Source organism: Pongo abelii, chromosome 15 (assembly GCF_028885655.2).
Source record: "Pongo abelii isolate AG06213 chromosome 15, NHGRI_mPonAbe1-v2.0_pri, whole genome shotgun sequence".
NCBI lineage: Eukaryota > Metazoa > Chordata > Mammalia > Primates > Hominidae > Pongo > Pongo abelii.
In genome coordinates this window covers 68,340,408-68,357,228 of record NC_072000.2, presented here as the reverse complement: position 1 = coordinate 68,357,228, position 16,821 = coordinate 68,340,408, and the positions used below count along the sequence as shown (strand labels likewise).

Sequence of the window (16,821 nt, the reverse complement as noted above, 5' to 3'; positions counted from 1 at the left end):
AACCTTCAGGAAACATTAGCTAGATCTTGATCCTGTATGATCCATGAATGGGTGTGATGCCATCATACCCTTGACTAGTGCCAAGGGCCCGAGAAGACTTAGGCTATAAAGGCGACCACAAAGACACAATTTATCCCACAGAAATTATCTTATTCTTAACGAATGCACTGAAACATTCATTCATTTCAACAAACATCGGATGCGCTACTCTAAGCTCTGAGAATTAGGTAGTCCAGTTGCAGGCCTCATTGTGGAAAGACCTCTCATCACTAGACGTAACCGACAGAATCATCTTCCACTCAATAAACACACGACTTAAGAGTCTTCTCATGGAAAAGTAACGAAAACAACCACTCCATAAATGCTGGCTCATATGTGTTGTGCTGGCCCTATACCAAAGGCATGACACATATCCTCACAGCAGACAGCACCAGTGGCCTCTGATGTAAGCCAATTAGACCCATTTTACAGATTTAGAAACTGAGGCCTAGAAAGGTTAAATCACATACTCAAGTTTCCACAGTGAATAAGTGGGAAAGTCAGGAATGGTTCAAAACTTGTGCTCTTAATCCTTACTTAGGTTTCCATCATACATTTCTGTAGGTTTGTTTTTTTCCCCCAACTGGCTGTGGAGAGAAGTTGAATTTGGGCCAGTCTATGTTGCCAGCCAAATCCCCCTAATATTTGTCTTCAGCAAACCCTCCACTGCTAAGGAACAAGGCATGACTCAGATATTTTTTCAGAAGGCCAAGTATGTAGCTGAGATTTAAAGTCTTCTAAGATTTAGCCCCAGCCCATCTTTCTAGCTCATCTCCTATGCTTGGGGCCAATGGGGCTTCTCATCACTTCCTGAACGGCTTCGATGCTGCTTTATTCTGTACCTGTTTGCTCTCAATGTATATGTCTCTCTCTCTCTGCCACCAGTAACCGCAATCCCTCATTCAGGACCATGTGGGAACGCAGCCCCTCTGTAAGGCTCTTCCTAATCCCAGGAAGATGGGATCTGAGCTCTCAAACCACTTGGTTTTACAGCTGCTCAGATACCTACTTCCACTAATGTAACTGACTCAACTTACTTCCTGCCTGTAATTCTCATAGCATTTAGCCCGGTGCCTCTGTTGGTTGACTCAGGTTCACTTGTGGTTTCCAGTAAACAATGAGGTAAAGAAGATGCCAAATTATTAAGAGTGTCTTACTTTTATCACCTCCCAATTCTTTATTCACCTTATAGGTTCTTCTGTATATTTCAAATTCTATGTGTTGTTCAAAACATCTGAGCACACTGCTATGGAAAGGACCCGTGTGGCCAGTGGAAGCATAGCTGCACAAGTGGTTCCAAGGCCAAGTGACTGTTCGCTGTATGCCAGGTGGCCACTGAATAAACATCCACTTGGGGTTTGTCTTTAGAGGGGGAGTTTGAAGACATTTAAAAACTTTGGGCATCATCATCATTTTGGGAGGAGAGGTAAAATTATCAGCGCTATTTCTGATAAGATTGCACCAGCCAATATAGCTTTGATTTGTGGTCCTTTGATTTAGGACTTGGCTGCGCCCAAATCCATATCCTAAGACAAGACACCCATGGGAGACCTGGCACTCTGAGCCCACACACTTAAGAGTAGACTCCTGCCCCTGCCTTGAGTGCAAGTAGTGGGGCAGTCATGGGCCCCCAGCCTCCAGAAACCAGGCCTGTGCCCTCACCTGCCTGATCTGCCATCCTGAGGCAGGAGCAACAGGCATGGCTCCACTGTGGGGACACACAAATGCTAACACAGAGGCAGAATTTCTGAACAATACCCCCTCCCAAGGATCCCTTTCCAAATCAGTTTCCAACTCTCATTTAAAACTACTCTAATTCATGTAAAGTTGTAAGCTAAAGAAAAAATATTAAGGTGGGATATACTAGCATCTAATTCTTTTTATAACATTGAAAGAATTTCCACTCATTTTTACCAAACTTTGCCTTAATCTGTAAACTTATAAAATTGCTGGATCATCTTAGAGGAAGACTGGGTTCAGTTTACTAGATCTGTAAAGTAATTACTGTTCCTGGAGAGTAATCATTTTTAGCCCATTTCTTACCTTGATCCGATGACATCAAAAAGATGTTGCCAACGATCGTTAATTTTGTTGAGCTTCTCATCGATCTCAGCTGCTCTCGATTTGTTGCTGGCCTTGATCAACTGGTCACCCATCTGCTTTAACTGTAACTTGTTTTCACTAAACAAGTTTATTTCTTCCATGCAGTCCTGGCAAAGGCACCAAAACATAAAGCCTGACTAATTAGCCTAAACTCATTTCTTCTCCAGCCACAAACATACAGAGTTGCCTCTTGAAATTTAAAAAAAAAAAAAAAAAAAATTGGCCAGGCATACTGGCTCATACCAATAATCCCAGCAGTTTGAGAAGCCGAGGCAAGAGGATCACTCTAGTCCAGGAGTTCAAGACTAGCCATTGCAACATAGCAAGACCCCACTTCTAAAAAAACTAGCAAGGTATGCTGGCACATGTCTGTAGTCCCAGCTACTCGGGTGGCTGAGGTGGGAGGACCCCTTGAGCCAAGAAGGTTGAGGCTGCAGTGAGCTATGATCTCGCCATTGCACTCCAGCACAGTGAGACACTGTCTCAAAACCTCATACCTTCTAATGAAGCTAACTTTTCAGTGAGTAGCTAAAAAGTCAGGCAACACGCATCAGGCAAATGCAAAATATGTGAGGCAATAATTACTTTATTTTTAATAGTTATTTAATTCAAAAGCCCTCTGTTTCCTCTCACAGATTTCTTCTAACCTACTTGGGAGCTGAGGGCAACTGAGCATAACTAATTAGGCTGCCATCGGTTACAGTTTTCCAGAGGTTTGACTCGGTGGTGTTTTAGGTGACTGCAGCAAGAATGTTATTACTTTTCCCTGTGGAGACCACTGACCATTTCAAAATTATGAGCCTCACTGCTGTTGGCCTCTCCCCTTTGGCAAGGGGAGCTTCTTTTTTTTTTTTTTGAGATGGAATTTTTGCTCTGTTGCCCAGGCTGGTGTGCAATGGCACCATCTCGGTTCACTGCAACCTCCACCTCCCAGGTTCAAGCAATTCTCCTGCCTCAGACTCCCAAGTAGCTGGGATTACAGGTGCCCACCACCACACCAGGCTAATTTTTGTATTTTTAGTAGAGACGAGGTTTCAACATGTCAGCCAGGCTGGTCTTGAACTCTTGACCTCAGGTGATCCACCCGCCTTGGCCTCCCAAAGTGCTAGGATTACAGGAATGAGCCACCACGCCAGGCCAAGGGGAGCTTCTTAATAACAACTAGAGAAACCCTAACTCACTTGGGGTATCAGCTGACGTGTAAGGATATGTAAGCCCCTTCCCTGGCGAAACTTCCTAATGGAGAGAGCAACTCTCCTCAGTACCATGCCCACTGACAATGGTCTCACACTCCCATCTCTCTGGAACCTTCTCTCTTCCAACTGTTCTCTCAAAAGGATCAAAAATAGTGAAGTCCCTTCAAATTTCTAAAATGCTACCAGAAACACCTGTAACATTGCCCCTGTTTGGGCTTAGGAGTGAGAAGGGCCGACAATTCCATGGTAGTCATAACTACATCCACCTGGGGTGTCCTCCCTTACCTTCTGTAATTTTTCAATCATTTCTTCAATACTAATGTCTGCTGTCTGTAGAACTTTGTTTTCCATCTGCACCAGCCAGGCACACAACTCTTTATTTTTTTCATTGAATACAACCCATGTATTGAGTCTGTCTTCAATCTCCTGTTTATGTATAGCCACCTGCAAATGAAAATACATTTGGCAGCTGAGTATAGCCAGGAAGGAAAGCACCCCCTTCTCTCCCTCAAAAAAACTGAGTTTCATTCATTTTAATCAGTAGCTCTCTACACTCAACCTTGTCTGGTTTTGCCTCTTCTAAACCTAGGGTTTAGCATCAACGGAAGTTCCTTACACCTGTGATAAATGCCATAAAAAATAACAAAATAAATACTGTACCTGAAATGTAGCTGATTGGAAGGACTGTTTTACCCAATACTCATATGTTACTATCTGGTTATATTAAAAATTAGAAACAGGAAAGGCTAGATGAAGATATAACCCAAATCCTTGCCCTTTTAACAACGAATCAAATCCTTATACCAACATAAGGACAATGTCCTATTTAACTTAAAAACTATTAATCCAGATAGAATGTAAATCAAACATTTATAATGCAAATGGACCAGGAAAACTACAGCCGTTTAAATGTCCTTAGTGTTATGCTTCAAAACAAAGCAAAACCAAAAACAATGTACATCACTCATTTAACCCACTTGCCCGTTATGCACTGGATTTTGGATGGAAACCATAAAAGTATCACCAACAGCTGGTCTGCAGCAAGCAGGCTGACCCCAAAATACCCAATACCCCATTATGCATAAGTAACCCCTAAACTGACATCAGCTAATGGTCCTCCTCAAAGGTTTAAATTTCACTAAATATAAATTTAAATAATGCAAATTAGCCTAACTAGATGTACAAAAGAATTCCCAGGTTTTAAGAATCTTCAGAATCTTAGTGTTAAAAGGGGTGGCTAAGAGTTCTTTTGGTAAAGTTTTGACACCCCGCATATGGACCAGGAAACCAAGGTTGAATTCGCTGAGATTTTCCTGCTGTGTATAAAGAAACCTCTGCTCTTTTCGGAGGAGAAAATACCGAATGCTTATATATCCTAGCCAGCCAAACGTGTTAAAAAGGCTTGAAAAACTATCCTAGAAAAACAAGTGTTGTGTTTTCATTCCTCGGGGCATCTGTTTATCTTTTAAAAATCCTGGCATTTTGCACATTGGCATTCTGATTGATTTCATAATAGTAACAATTAGGAACATCTGGGCCCCAGTCTTCCTGTCTACCTTAACGTTCAGAACACTTTTCATATATTCTAAACATTTTCTTTTGTATAAAAATTGAAAAGTTCTAAAAGAACATTTAAAATTAGGGTACATTGTGAATATTAAATACTAAAATCAAGGAGAACGTGTCTGAATTTCAACTTTTTAAATACATCTCTTAATTCACAAAAATGAGATTAAGGAATTTATTTTCGTTGGAATTCTATGTTCTTAAAACAAAGATCTTTAAGACTATTTGAACCCCTTAATTCAATCCTGATCTTGTCACAAGCCTATACCGTATAATATTCTATTAATACAATCCCATTCTTAATAAGTTGAAGTGATCCATTGAGACAACATAGCAGTTGATCATTTCTCTTACAGGATTTTAGAAACCAGCTACTTGAAATAAACATCAGGTTCCTGTAAATGCAGAGTACTCATATGAAACGCTCCCATGCCTGAAGTAAGGGAGCATTAAGTAAGACTCCTGCTGTTAGGCCCAGAAGAGACTCCCCAGTACAGGACCTCTTCACTGGGTCCTGCTTCTGATACACTGATTAGGACTTGCCACCTACACAAGCCAGAGAGCAGTCTACACATCTGATCAGAATTGCAATTTCTGTCTCCACTTAAAGTGACTTTTTAAAAAAGCTCATTAAAAGCGTGCAAAGTTCTAGCATTTAGCGCTGGAGAAACAAAAGGGTCAAATCTGTTAAACCATGTTGCTGCCTTCTAAAGGAGCAGCGGCCAGGCGAGCGGTCCCACTGAAAAGGGCCTCCGGTTCAATGAAATTAAGCTCCTTTCTACTTTGTCTGGCCTTCTGAGACATTTCAATCCACTCCCAAACAGCCGTGCCCTGCAGTGAGCTGACTTACCCTTAAGCAGAGGTCCTCCCATTGTCTGTGCAAATGCTCTATTTGCTCCTTCAAAACCATCACGTCTTCCATGAGAATGTGCCGGGTTAAGTCCGCCTTCATAGTTTGAAGTTCTTTCAAGTTCTGAGTCCAGCTAGCCAAAGACTGTTCCAGTTCCTGCATTTAATCACAAGAAGGGGGTAAAAAGCCTTCAACTCAAGCGGCTGTTGTTTCCAAACCTGTAGGCTAATCCTTTGATTAGACCCTGGGGGAGGGGAGGCCAGGAGAGGGGAGGGACCTTCTGAATGGGAAACAGCCCAAGACGAGCGCCTGCAGTTGTGGTTGGCCAGTTCTCCACCACCTTCTTATCAAAGGAAAACTCTTTTCTACCTTTATTTTCATTTCCTCAGGTAGCTCTGATTTTGATAGAATTTATTCTATTTTAAAGTCACATAGGTCTTTATTTAGAGGAAAGTGTATTTGGAGTCTAATAATCTTTACACACACACACATGCACACATAGAATTTTTAATCCTGAAACTACATTTCAGATAAAATGTGATTTTTCCATTTTAAAAAACCCTAAGAAATGCATCGCCGCTATTGTGGCAATCACGTAACAGCAACGACTTCTGTTCACAGGGAATTATTTTTGGTTAACTTTTGAAAATAATGAGTAAGTATAACAGAAGAAAAAATAAACTTTTCTAATAATTGGCAAAGATTAGTTAGCAGATATTTTTCTGGCCATGGAAACATCTATCTTTTAAAATGCAGCACTGGCTGGGCTCAGTGGCTCACGCCTGTAATCCCAGCACTTTGGAAGCCCGAGATGGATGGATCACCTGAGGTCAGGAGTTCAAGACCAGCCTGGCCAACATGATGAAACCCCATCTCTACTAAAAATACAAAAATTAGCTGGGTGCGGTGGTGCGCGCCTGTAATCCTAGCTACTCGGGAGGCTGAGGCAGGAGAATTGCTTGAACCCAGGAGGCGGAGGTTGCAGTGAGCCGAGATCGCGCCACTGCATTCTAGCCTGGCTGACAGCGTGAGACTCCAACTCAAAAAAAAAAAAAAAAGAAAAAGAAAAAAAAAAGAAGCACCTGTCAAATTGAAACCCTCTGTAATCTAGGATTTACTCAAGAGATTTACTTTCACAGCAGGGAAGGTAAAAGGAAACGACCAAAACACTCAAGAGTCCACCAGGTTTTTATTGTGCTTACAATTCTTCATGACTTGGCACATTTTAAGGGTCTTCAGTCCTATCTGTCAAATGAAATCTGAAGTAAGATACTATGCCTTTTTAATTTTTATTATTTTTTTAAGAGACAGGGTCTCACCCTGTTGCCCAGGCTAGACTACAGTGGCACGATCATGGCTTACTGTAGCCTCAACTGACCTCTTGGGCTCAAGTGATCCTCATGCTTCAGCCTCCAGAGTAGCTGAGACTACAGGCACGCACCACCACACCTGGCTAATTTTTATATCTTTTTGTAGAGATGGAGGTCTCACCATTTTGCCCAGGCTGGTCTCAAACTCCCCAGCTCAAGTGATCCTCTTGCCTCAGCCCCCTGAAGTGTGGGGATGACAAGGGCGAGCCACCATGCCCTGCTGATACTATGCCTAAAATCAGGGATAAGTTTGAAAGGCCCTAACAATATGTTAATTCTGATTGATTTTCAGAGTTCTAAAAGCTACACTGGCATGATTTCATAACTTACCAACAAGAATTTATGTTTAATAAAATGGCCCAGAGAATTCTTTTTAAAGGTTGCATGAAGATTGAGGAATTAACACACCTTTCTCAGAAGATAAATCATTAGGTATTTAACATTTTTATTACCTACTTTTGGTCTCACAATTGGTTCCAGTAAAGTAGATGACAGCAGATTCCACAGTGGAACACTTTGGAAAGCTACATAACATAAAGGGGGCCACCTGCCAGCCGAGGTGTACCACTTACTGACTTGAAATTGGAGATCTGGAAACCTCTGAGCTTCAGACAGAGTTTCCCAGTCAGGTGGCAGGAAGCTCAGTCTGTCCAGTGCCCTGCTCAGAGGTGCTGGCTCGGCCGCCAAGTTATGTCCAGCCAGGTTTCAATCAGTTTGGTTTGAATACTTATAATATTGACAATCGGAAAGTGTACAGTCACTGGATAAGGTTGAGACTCCTGTTTTACTCTCACTGCCCTGCCCTTTTCCCCTCTAACACTCACCATGTTCACACACACTCACACACCCCTATGCATAGTGTGGCTATCTGGTGAACAGGTCTCTCTGGCAGACTGGACCATTAGCTCCACACATGGCAGGGACCATGACAACACTGCTCACTGATTCAGTGCCCAGAACCTGCCATGGTGCTGCTGCACAGCAAGTTTTCAGATACCAGGATGTACTGCTGAAAGGAAAGCAATTTGGCAGTATGTCTCGAGAGCTTTAAAATGTTCATAAAGACTAAACGAAGAAAGCAGGGAGTCAAACAATATATAGAATGAGGTCTCTTGTGGAAGTTTACTATAGCTGACGATCAGTTTGTATAAAAATGTCAACAATCATGCCTGTCTTTAAATTAAATTGCCCCAGACTTGCAACCAAACTGTCAAAGAGAAATCAGGTAAGTTTCCACCATCTTCATTCAACCAGATAAATTATCTATACCACAAGAATACCTGAAAATTTCCAAATTTTTACGTAACATGGGATGTAAAATTTCAAGTTGTTTGGCTGCAAAAAGCGGTGTGTTGCACAGGATTTGACTGGACTCTGCAGTATCAGGACAGCATTTAAGCCTTGCCTGTGGACTCAATTACCAGTGGAACTGTCAAGTCTCATTTCTCTGTACTACCATTTGGGTAAAGAAGGACCAAAAAAGAATGGGTATATAAATAAATTTTGGCCTGCATATGCATACTCTATCTTTGGAAGAAAATACAACAAACTTGTAACATTGATTGCTTCTGTGGAGAGGAACTGATAAGAGAAAAATTTTACTTATACAAAAATTATTTAAAAACCAAACTATTCCAAGGACTCAATCTTTGGACAAGTGTTATGAAACACAGATGTCCATTGTAGCAATTTTCATAATAGTGAAGTTAGAATATATATAAAACATATATGTAAGGAAATTATTCCATTCCTCAACTTGGCTGTAGTGGGAATATAATTTTTCTTTTTTATCTTTTATCTTTTTCTTTTTGCAGCTGTGCTTAGAAGGGAATATAATTTTATGAGGAGGAAAGTCAAACTCAAATTGGCCAAGTGGCTAGCGTATTTCCTCCAGGTGAATCAGGGATGAAACACACTGACCTGGACAAGCTTTGGGTTACTTGGGATCTTTTCAGAATATGGTCACGGGTTGAACGAACTCAATGCTTTTTGCCTTTCCCTGATTCTTTACACTGATAAATAGGATGCTGAGACCGTGAAAGCTGAAAAGATCCCACTGGAAACTGAGAAGTGTGATACTTGAGAAAAATTATGGCTGCTCAAGGGTTTACATTTCATGTTCTGCACAGGTTTCTAGACCTTATGGAAGGAAACTCTGTGTTTCAGCTGAGAGCATGACTCCAAATTATTTCCGTTGTTACCAAAGTCTTGCTCTAAACCTAATGAGGTAGGGATGATAAAAACTTTGAAAATTAGGCATAGAAATCTTGTTAACCCAATAAAGCCACTGACTGACACATCACCAGCAAATATCACATTTAACAGTGAAATGTTAGAATCATTTTCTTCTAAAATCAAGAATGGAAGACTCAGCTATTAATACTTCTGCTTAACAATGTTCTGAAGGTATTGACCCATGTAGGAAAAATAGGAAAAAAAAAAGTATATTAAAAAGAAGAAACAGACAAAAATAACCTTGTCATTATTGACAGATGATGATGGTCTCATAGACACCCAAAAAAATACATAAACGAATTAACATAAGAGTTTAACAAGATGGTTAAACATATATGCAAAGACCAATTGCATTTCTAGGCGTCAGCAATAATCAGTTAGGAAATATAATTAGAATAAGGCAGTATTTTCAATAGCTTCAAAAATATCGCACCAAGAAATAAATCTAACAAAAGATATATCTTTTGTGATTAAGAAAATTATAACAAGAATAAGCTGGGTGTGGTGGCTCAGGCTTGTAATCCCAGAACTTTGGGAGGCCGAAGCAGGTGGATCACCTGAGGTTGGGAGTTACAGACCAGCCTGGCCAACATGGTGAAACCCCGTCTCTACTAAAAATACAAAAATTAGCTGGGTGTGGTGGCAGGTGCCTATAATCCCAGCTACATGGGAGGCTGAGGCAGGGGAATCCCTTGAACCCGGAGGCAGAGGTTTCAGTGAGGCAAGATCGTGCCACTGCACGCCAGCCTGGGTGACAAGAACGAAGCTCCATCTCAAAAAAAAAAAAAAAATATATATATATATATATAAACCATTAGTGAAAACAACTAAATAATACGACCAAAGGGAAATATATACCACAGTCATGAGCATGAGCAGGAATACTAAAAAAAATTATCCAAGTTAATCTATAAATTCAATGCAATTCAATTAAAACTCTTATCAGAACTTTTCATGGTTTTACAAGCTGCTCCTCAAAGTTATGGAAGATCAAAGACCCAGGGACATCCAAAGTAATGTGAGAGAACAAGGTGTGGGTACACATCACACCTGAAATAAAGATGTGTTACAATAAAGTGCAGTAATCAAGACAGTTTGATATTAAAGCTGAGATACACAGACCAATGGAACAGAGAACTGAGAAACAAATCCTGCGTTTATGGAAATTTGATATTTGACATTAGACAATAAATAGGCACCAAGACAACTGGCTATCCATATGAATAAAATTAGAAAATGGATCTCTGCCTTAAAACGTATGCAAAAATCAATTCCTCAATGAATAAAGATGTGAATGTGAAAATCAAAAACCAAAAACTTTTTGAAGAGAATGTAAGCACGTATTTTATGACTTTAGTATGAAGATTTTGCAAAGGAAGCAGAAAATACAAATCATATAGGAAAATACTGACAAATTCATCCACATTAACAAAATATCTTTTGTTCAGCCAGCAATACCAAGGAAAGCGTAGAAAACCAGGCTCTCAGATGGGAAAAGACATTTGCAATGTATATACTCAATAGAAGAGGAATATTTAGAATAAATAAGCAGCTCCTTCAACTCAGTAAGAAAAAGACAAATAGCCCAGTGGAAAAAAATCAGTAAAAGGCACAAATAGGCAATTCACAAAAGGGCAAATATGAAAAAAATGTGCAACTGACTAATAAACTATGAAGATATACTATCTCACAGCTGCTGGATTAGCAAAAGTTTAAAAAAAATCTGACAATACCAAGCGACTACAGAAGGGATATATAAGTTGTTGTATATTCTTACAATGCATGCTATACAGCAATGAGAATGAATGTGCATTAGGTACCAACATCTATGACTCCAAATCATAATGAGGGAAAAAAGTTACATTGTAGGCCAGGCGCTGTGGCTCACGCCTGTAATCCCAGCACTTTGGGAGGCCGAGGCAGGCAGATTGCTTGAGGCCCCAGGAGTTCAAGACCAGCCTGGCCAACATGGTGAAACCCCATCTCTACTAAAAATACAAAAAATTAGCCAGGCCTGATGGCACACGCCTGTAATCCCAGCTACTTGGGAGGCTGAGGCATGAAAATTGCTGGAACCCGAATGGTGGAGGTTACAGTGAGCCGAGATTGCGCCATTCTGTATTCCAGCCTGGGTGACAGAAGGAGACTCTGTCTTAAAAAAAGAAAAACAAATTACATTATATATAGTACTGCTTATATAAAGTTTTAAAATTTATGTATTTTGTTTACTTTTTAGAGACAGTCTTACTCTGTCATCTAGCGTGGAGCATAGTGGTACATTCATGAGTCACTGCATCCTCGACCCACTGGGCTCAAAGGATCCTCCCACCTCAGCCTCCCCAGCGGCTGGGATCACAGGCAAGTGCCACCACACCCAGCTAATTAAAAAAAATTTTTTTTTGTACATATGGGGTTCTCACTTTGTTGCTCAGGCTACTTTCAAACTGCTGGACTCAAGAGATCCTCCTGCAGCAGCCTCCCAAAGTGCTGGGATTATAGTTGTGAGCCACCATGCCTAGCCACATAACGTTTAAAAACAGAAAGCAATTCTACATCTCATTGACAGAAGGCTGGGCGCCTGTAATTTTAGCACTTTGGGAGGCCAAGGCAGGAGGATTGCTTGAGCCCAGGAATTTGAGACCAGTCTGGGCAACATGGCAAAACCCTGTCTCTACAAAAATTAGCTGGGCATGGTGGCGCATGCCTGTAGTCCGGGCTACTCGGGGGGCTGAGGTGGGAGGATCGCTTGAGCTTGGGAAGTTGGAGGTTGTAGTGAGCTGAGATTGTGCCACTGCACTCTAGCCTGGAAGACAGAGCCAGACCCTGTCTCTCAAAAACAAACAAACAAACAAACAAACAACACTGACACCTACAAACACATGTATTAAAATTATTAGGACATGTGTAAGAATGATGAACACCAAATCCAGGGTTACTGACACCTCTAAGGAGGAGAAGTTAGATCATAGAGGACACTTGAATTGTGTGTATACTTTTTAATTTTTTAGCTGGGTGATGGTGTCATGGCAGTTTGTCATATTATTTGTTATGCCTCTTAGCACATTAGACATTTTAACAACAAAGAAAAAAGATGTAGGGAGAAAGACAGTAATTTCTGGCCCAACTTTAAGTATGAGACTATTCATTTCTTCCTAATTTTTTCAATTTGATCCCTGAAAGTCATTGAAGGAAGAAAAAAATTAAAAGACCATTCCAACAGTCTCTCAATGCCTTTTAAACATCAAAGCTGCAGACAGAAAAGAGATGCAGGGAGTTGCTGACCTGGGAATTTTCCTGGCCCCAATTCCTATCTATAAGTTTGCCTTGTCTCCAGCAGAGGCCTAAAATATCCAGGAAGCTTTGCTAGTGTGGTATTCATTAGGAAGAATATATAGTTTGGACGGTTTTATAAAAATGCTATACTGGAGCAAACCCCAACCTACTGGCTTTCAAAAATGAATTCTTTAGTCATATTTTACTGTTGTTTCAAAGAAAAGGACATCTGATAAGGGAACAGCTTTTACAGGAATCTCAGAGGCCACATCTTGTATTACAGAGGAGGAACAGACAGAAAGAGGACCTGAAGGAGAAAACCCCTAAGATCCTAAGAAGTGAGTTTTTTAAAAAGTCTTTCTCATCTTCAAACAACAATCGTAAAAAGCATCAATTCTAATTCCTTAAGAGACGAGCATGTTATGTTAGACAGATCGGGAAAATATTTTCTGATTGAAAATGAAAACTCAGTTTCAACACAGAAAGAGGCAAAGAAGCACTTCAAAGTACTCAGAAAACAGCTAAGTGATTATCTTGGCCACTTGTTTGGATTTCAATACCTTAATCAGCTCTTTTTTGTTATGGAGGTCCTCGTGAAGCTCTGGAAGAGGATCTTCACTTTGTGCCTTTAAAACTTGCAGCCTGCTTTTCAACTCCTTGATTTTCTTTTCACACTGGTCCCAGGTCTATTTGAAAACAAGATTAAAACTGGTAAGTATTTTGCTCTTTAGAATGAATTGTAGAAATAGAATAGCTCATTTAATCCACATAATCTTTCTATTAAGTTTGTTTTTATAAATCACGCAGACACCCAGTTCCTTGTCTTGAGCAGACTATGGTCTCCAAAAGCAGAAGGAACACCAATATGACTCGAGCCTCCTTGCAGCTTTACCTGTGGCTCATTTCAACCACCAGGCTAGCCTTTGCTTGAGAATAGTTCTTCTGGGCCGGGCATGGTGGCTCAAGCCTGTAATCCCAGCACTTTGGGAGGCTGAGGCAGGTGGATCACCTGAGGTCAGGAGTTTGAGACAAGCCTGGCCAACATGGCGAAACTCCGTCTCTACTAAAAGTACAAAAATTAGCTGGGTGTGGTGGCATGTGCCTGTAATCCCAGCCACTTGGGAGGCTGAGACAGGAGAATTGCTTGAACCTGGGAGGCGGAGGCTGCAGTGAGCCGAGATTGCACCACTGCACTCCAGCCTGGGTGACAGAGCAAGACTCCATCTTAAAATAAATAAATAAATAAAAATAAAAAAGTTCTTCCTCCCTCCCCAATCCCTCTCATCTAACCAATGTGATTTCTACTTTAATTTTGGAAGAGTTCACACCTTAAAGGCTACTGTACAGATTAACTGTTAGCATTGACAGTCTTTGGTATATGCTATGATAGCACCACAGAACACAAGCACTCAGCCACCTTCCTTGTCTTCTTTTCCACCGTCACCCCTCTCCTCTACTGGCTGTCTTCTCCTTTCTACAGCCTGGCTTTAGTGACCTTTTCACATTCAACCTTCACTTTCCATTTCTCACCACTGTGCTGACTACCACCTTCTGCTTAAAGCACTTTCCTGTTTACAAGCATTTTCAACTTTATTAACTCACTGTAATTACAATAACCTTAGGAGATAGACAGGGAAAGTATTATCATATTTAAAACAAGTATTATCATATTTAAAATGGGAAAACTAAGGCTCAGAGAAAAATGACTAGCCCGTGGATCTGGGGTTAAAAGCCAAGTCAAGGGTCAACCATCTCTTTTCTTCAAATTTTAATTGTTGAACAAAATAGGTGCCTGCATTTTCAACTATAGGGTATTTATATTCGATTCATTAGGATAAACTTCTTTTCCTCAGGTTACTAAAGCTATACAAACCTACAATGAAACACTATACTTCAGTACAGCTGATACCTAAACATACTTGGGTTGGCCTCAGTCTATGGTAACCATTCACTGAAGGGAGGCCACTTGTCTAGCAATATTAACTATCTGGAACTCAACTCAAAAGAAAGCAAAGGAGAAGCAAAACCATGAGTTCTTCAAACTGTTATTTGCAATTATCATTATGCTTTACAAACATGGCAGATGCTTAACAAATGTTTGCTAGTTAATGAATTCCATATAGTCCATATACCAAATAAAATTCAGATACTTTATTCACAGGAGAAATTCTCAAGCCCTAACTCAGCATATATTTACTCTTAATTCAGAAAAATATGTCTGATAAGTTTGGTTATCTAGTTTTGGCACACACGACAGACTAGAGAGAGTGGGCTATAAGAAGTAAGTGAGCCTGGAGAAAGAAAAAGTAAAAATAGATAGCTTGACATTAAGAGGAGAGAAAGAAAAATGATAAAAACCATATCAGAACTCAAAGAGCACAGTAGTTCAGGGAGGGCTATAGATTCAAAGCAATTCAGAGGCCTTAAGAACAACTTGGTATCTTAGCATAACAAAACAATAACAATTTTCCTAACAGTGACTCAAAATGTAACACTGTAGTTCTTAAAGGTATAATCATACATTATTTGGAAAATTCACTTATATGGAAAAGTGCATTCTCTGATGACAGCAGAAAAATGAAGTGTTTCTGTCTGTTCCATACATGGAACATTAGTTTTATGTATTGAACTTTCATTGAATATGTTTCCTGTTTCATAAAAGTATCTTAATAGAATCTCAAGTATTTAAATACTAAACATTGAGCTCTTGCAATGCTATATCATCATTTCACATTAAGTAACTGGCATGACTTATGGATTAGAGCTTGAGTTGGAAACTCATGATACTATAGTTTCCTAAAACCATTTCCATTTTCACACCACAAATGAAAATCTATGTACTGAATTTGAATATCATGAACGGAAAAGTAAGTGGTGAGTTTACCTCTACAGTGCTCTGGAACTGCTTAATCATCTCTGCCAGCTGGGACTCCGTGTCTTTCCAGCTGTCCTGAAGTTGACTGATTCTCCTACCCACAGACTCTTTAGTTTTCAGGTCAGTTGTGAGCAGTAACTTTTCTCCAGCTTCCAAGGTTAGGGCATAGGTAGTTCGCCACCTTTGAAAATGAATTTCTTTATTCTAAGAAAAAAAAGAAAAGTAATTTGCTTAGGTTTCTGATATGTTCAAAATGTGATTGTGTGTGTCTGTGTATATTTCCTTCAGAGCTTTTCTTAAGAGTTGAACTAGATATAAATTAGACAAATTGGGTCAGAATGTACATACACACACACTCACATCAAAAGCTAATGTTTTACATTGAGTAGACAGGCATACCACTAAGTGAGGTGTTCTTAAAATAATTTCCAAAGATTGGTGAGATAAGATTCTCAGTGTAATGATTAGCAGCACAGAGAAATAAAAAAATATACATCATAGAATAATAGCCTGCAAGGTAAATGGATCTAAGAGTATTAAGAAAGTGAATGGAGTAACAGACCTGAAATCAAGTTAACAGACCTTACATTACGCTAAACAAATATAAAAGGAAAGAATGCGAGAAAGGGTAAAATACAAAAAATATACATTTTTTAAGCTTTTTATGGGCACATAAACATGTACATTGATGTGTGCCCCAAAGGGGCAGCTTTAAAAAATTTCATCCGAATATCACGTAGGCTTTCTGAAAATTAAAAACAATTTAAAAACAGTATTTTTAGGCCTGGAGTGATGGCTCATGCCTGTAATCCCAGCACTTTGGGAGGCCAAGACAGGCAGATCAGTTGAGCTCGGGAGTTCGAGACCAGCCTGGACAACATGGAGAAACCCTGACTCTACTAAAAATACAAAAATTAGCCAGGCATGGTGGTGGATGCCTGTAATTCCAGCTACTTGGGAGGCTGAGTCACAAGAATCACTTTAACCTGGGAGGCAGAGGTTGCAGTGCGCCAAGATCACACCACTGCACTCCAGTCTGGGTGACAGAGTGAGGCTTTGTCTCAAGAGAAAAAAAAAAAATTTTTTTAAGAGACAAGGTCTTGTTTATTTTTAATTTTTTTCTATATTTTACTGGCGGTGTTACAGCTCCGTGACTGCTCCTGCAGAGCAGGGCCACTCCGTAGGCAGTGTGCGGAGAGTAGTGAAGGTCCTGTTTTTTAAGAGATGTGCCACCACACCTGGCTACATGGACTTTCTTTAAAGAGATTGAAACTAGGTATTTATAATACAAAAATAAAGTAAAAACTTTAAAAT

The 16,821-nt window shown here is 40.1% G+C and overlaps 1 protein-coding gene across 13 annotated transcripts in view; it reads right to left on the bottom strand.

Annotated features, from left to right (window-relative positions):
* Window positions 1-16,821, bottom strand: part of SYNE2 (spectrin repeat containing nuclear envelope protein 2) — a 368,208-nt gene that overhangs the window by 34,038 nt on the left and 317,349 nt on the right. For all 13 annotated transcript variants that reach the window (XM_054530190.2, XM_054530185.2, XM_054530188.2 and 10 more), the window contains 5 exons: window positions 15,517-15,711; window positions 13,193-13,318; window positions 5,755-5,910; window positions 3,624-3,782; window positions 2,083-2,249 (listed from right to left, as the gene is read on the bottom strand). In XM_054530190.2, the coding sequence (XP_054386165.2) occupies window positions 2,083-2,249; window positions 3,624-3,782; window positions 5,755-5,910; window positions 13,193-13,318; window positions 15,517-15,711 (803 nt within the window). The remainder of the gene's footprint in view (window positions 1-2,082; window positions 2,250-3,623; window positions 3,783-5,754; window positions 5,911-13,192; window positions 13,319-15,516; window positions 15,712-16,821) is intronic.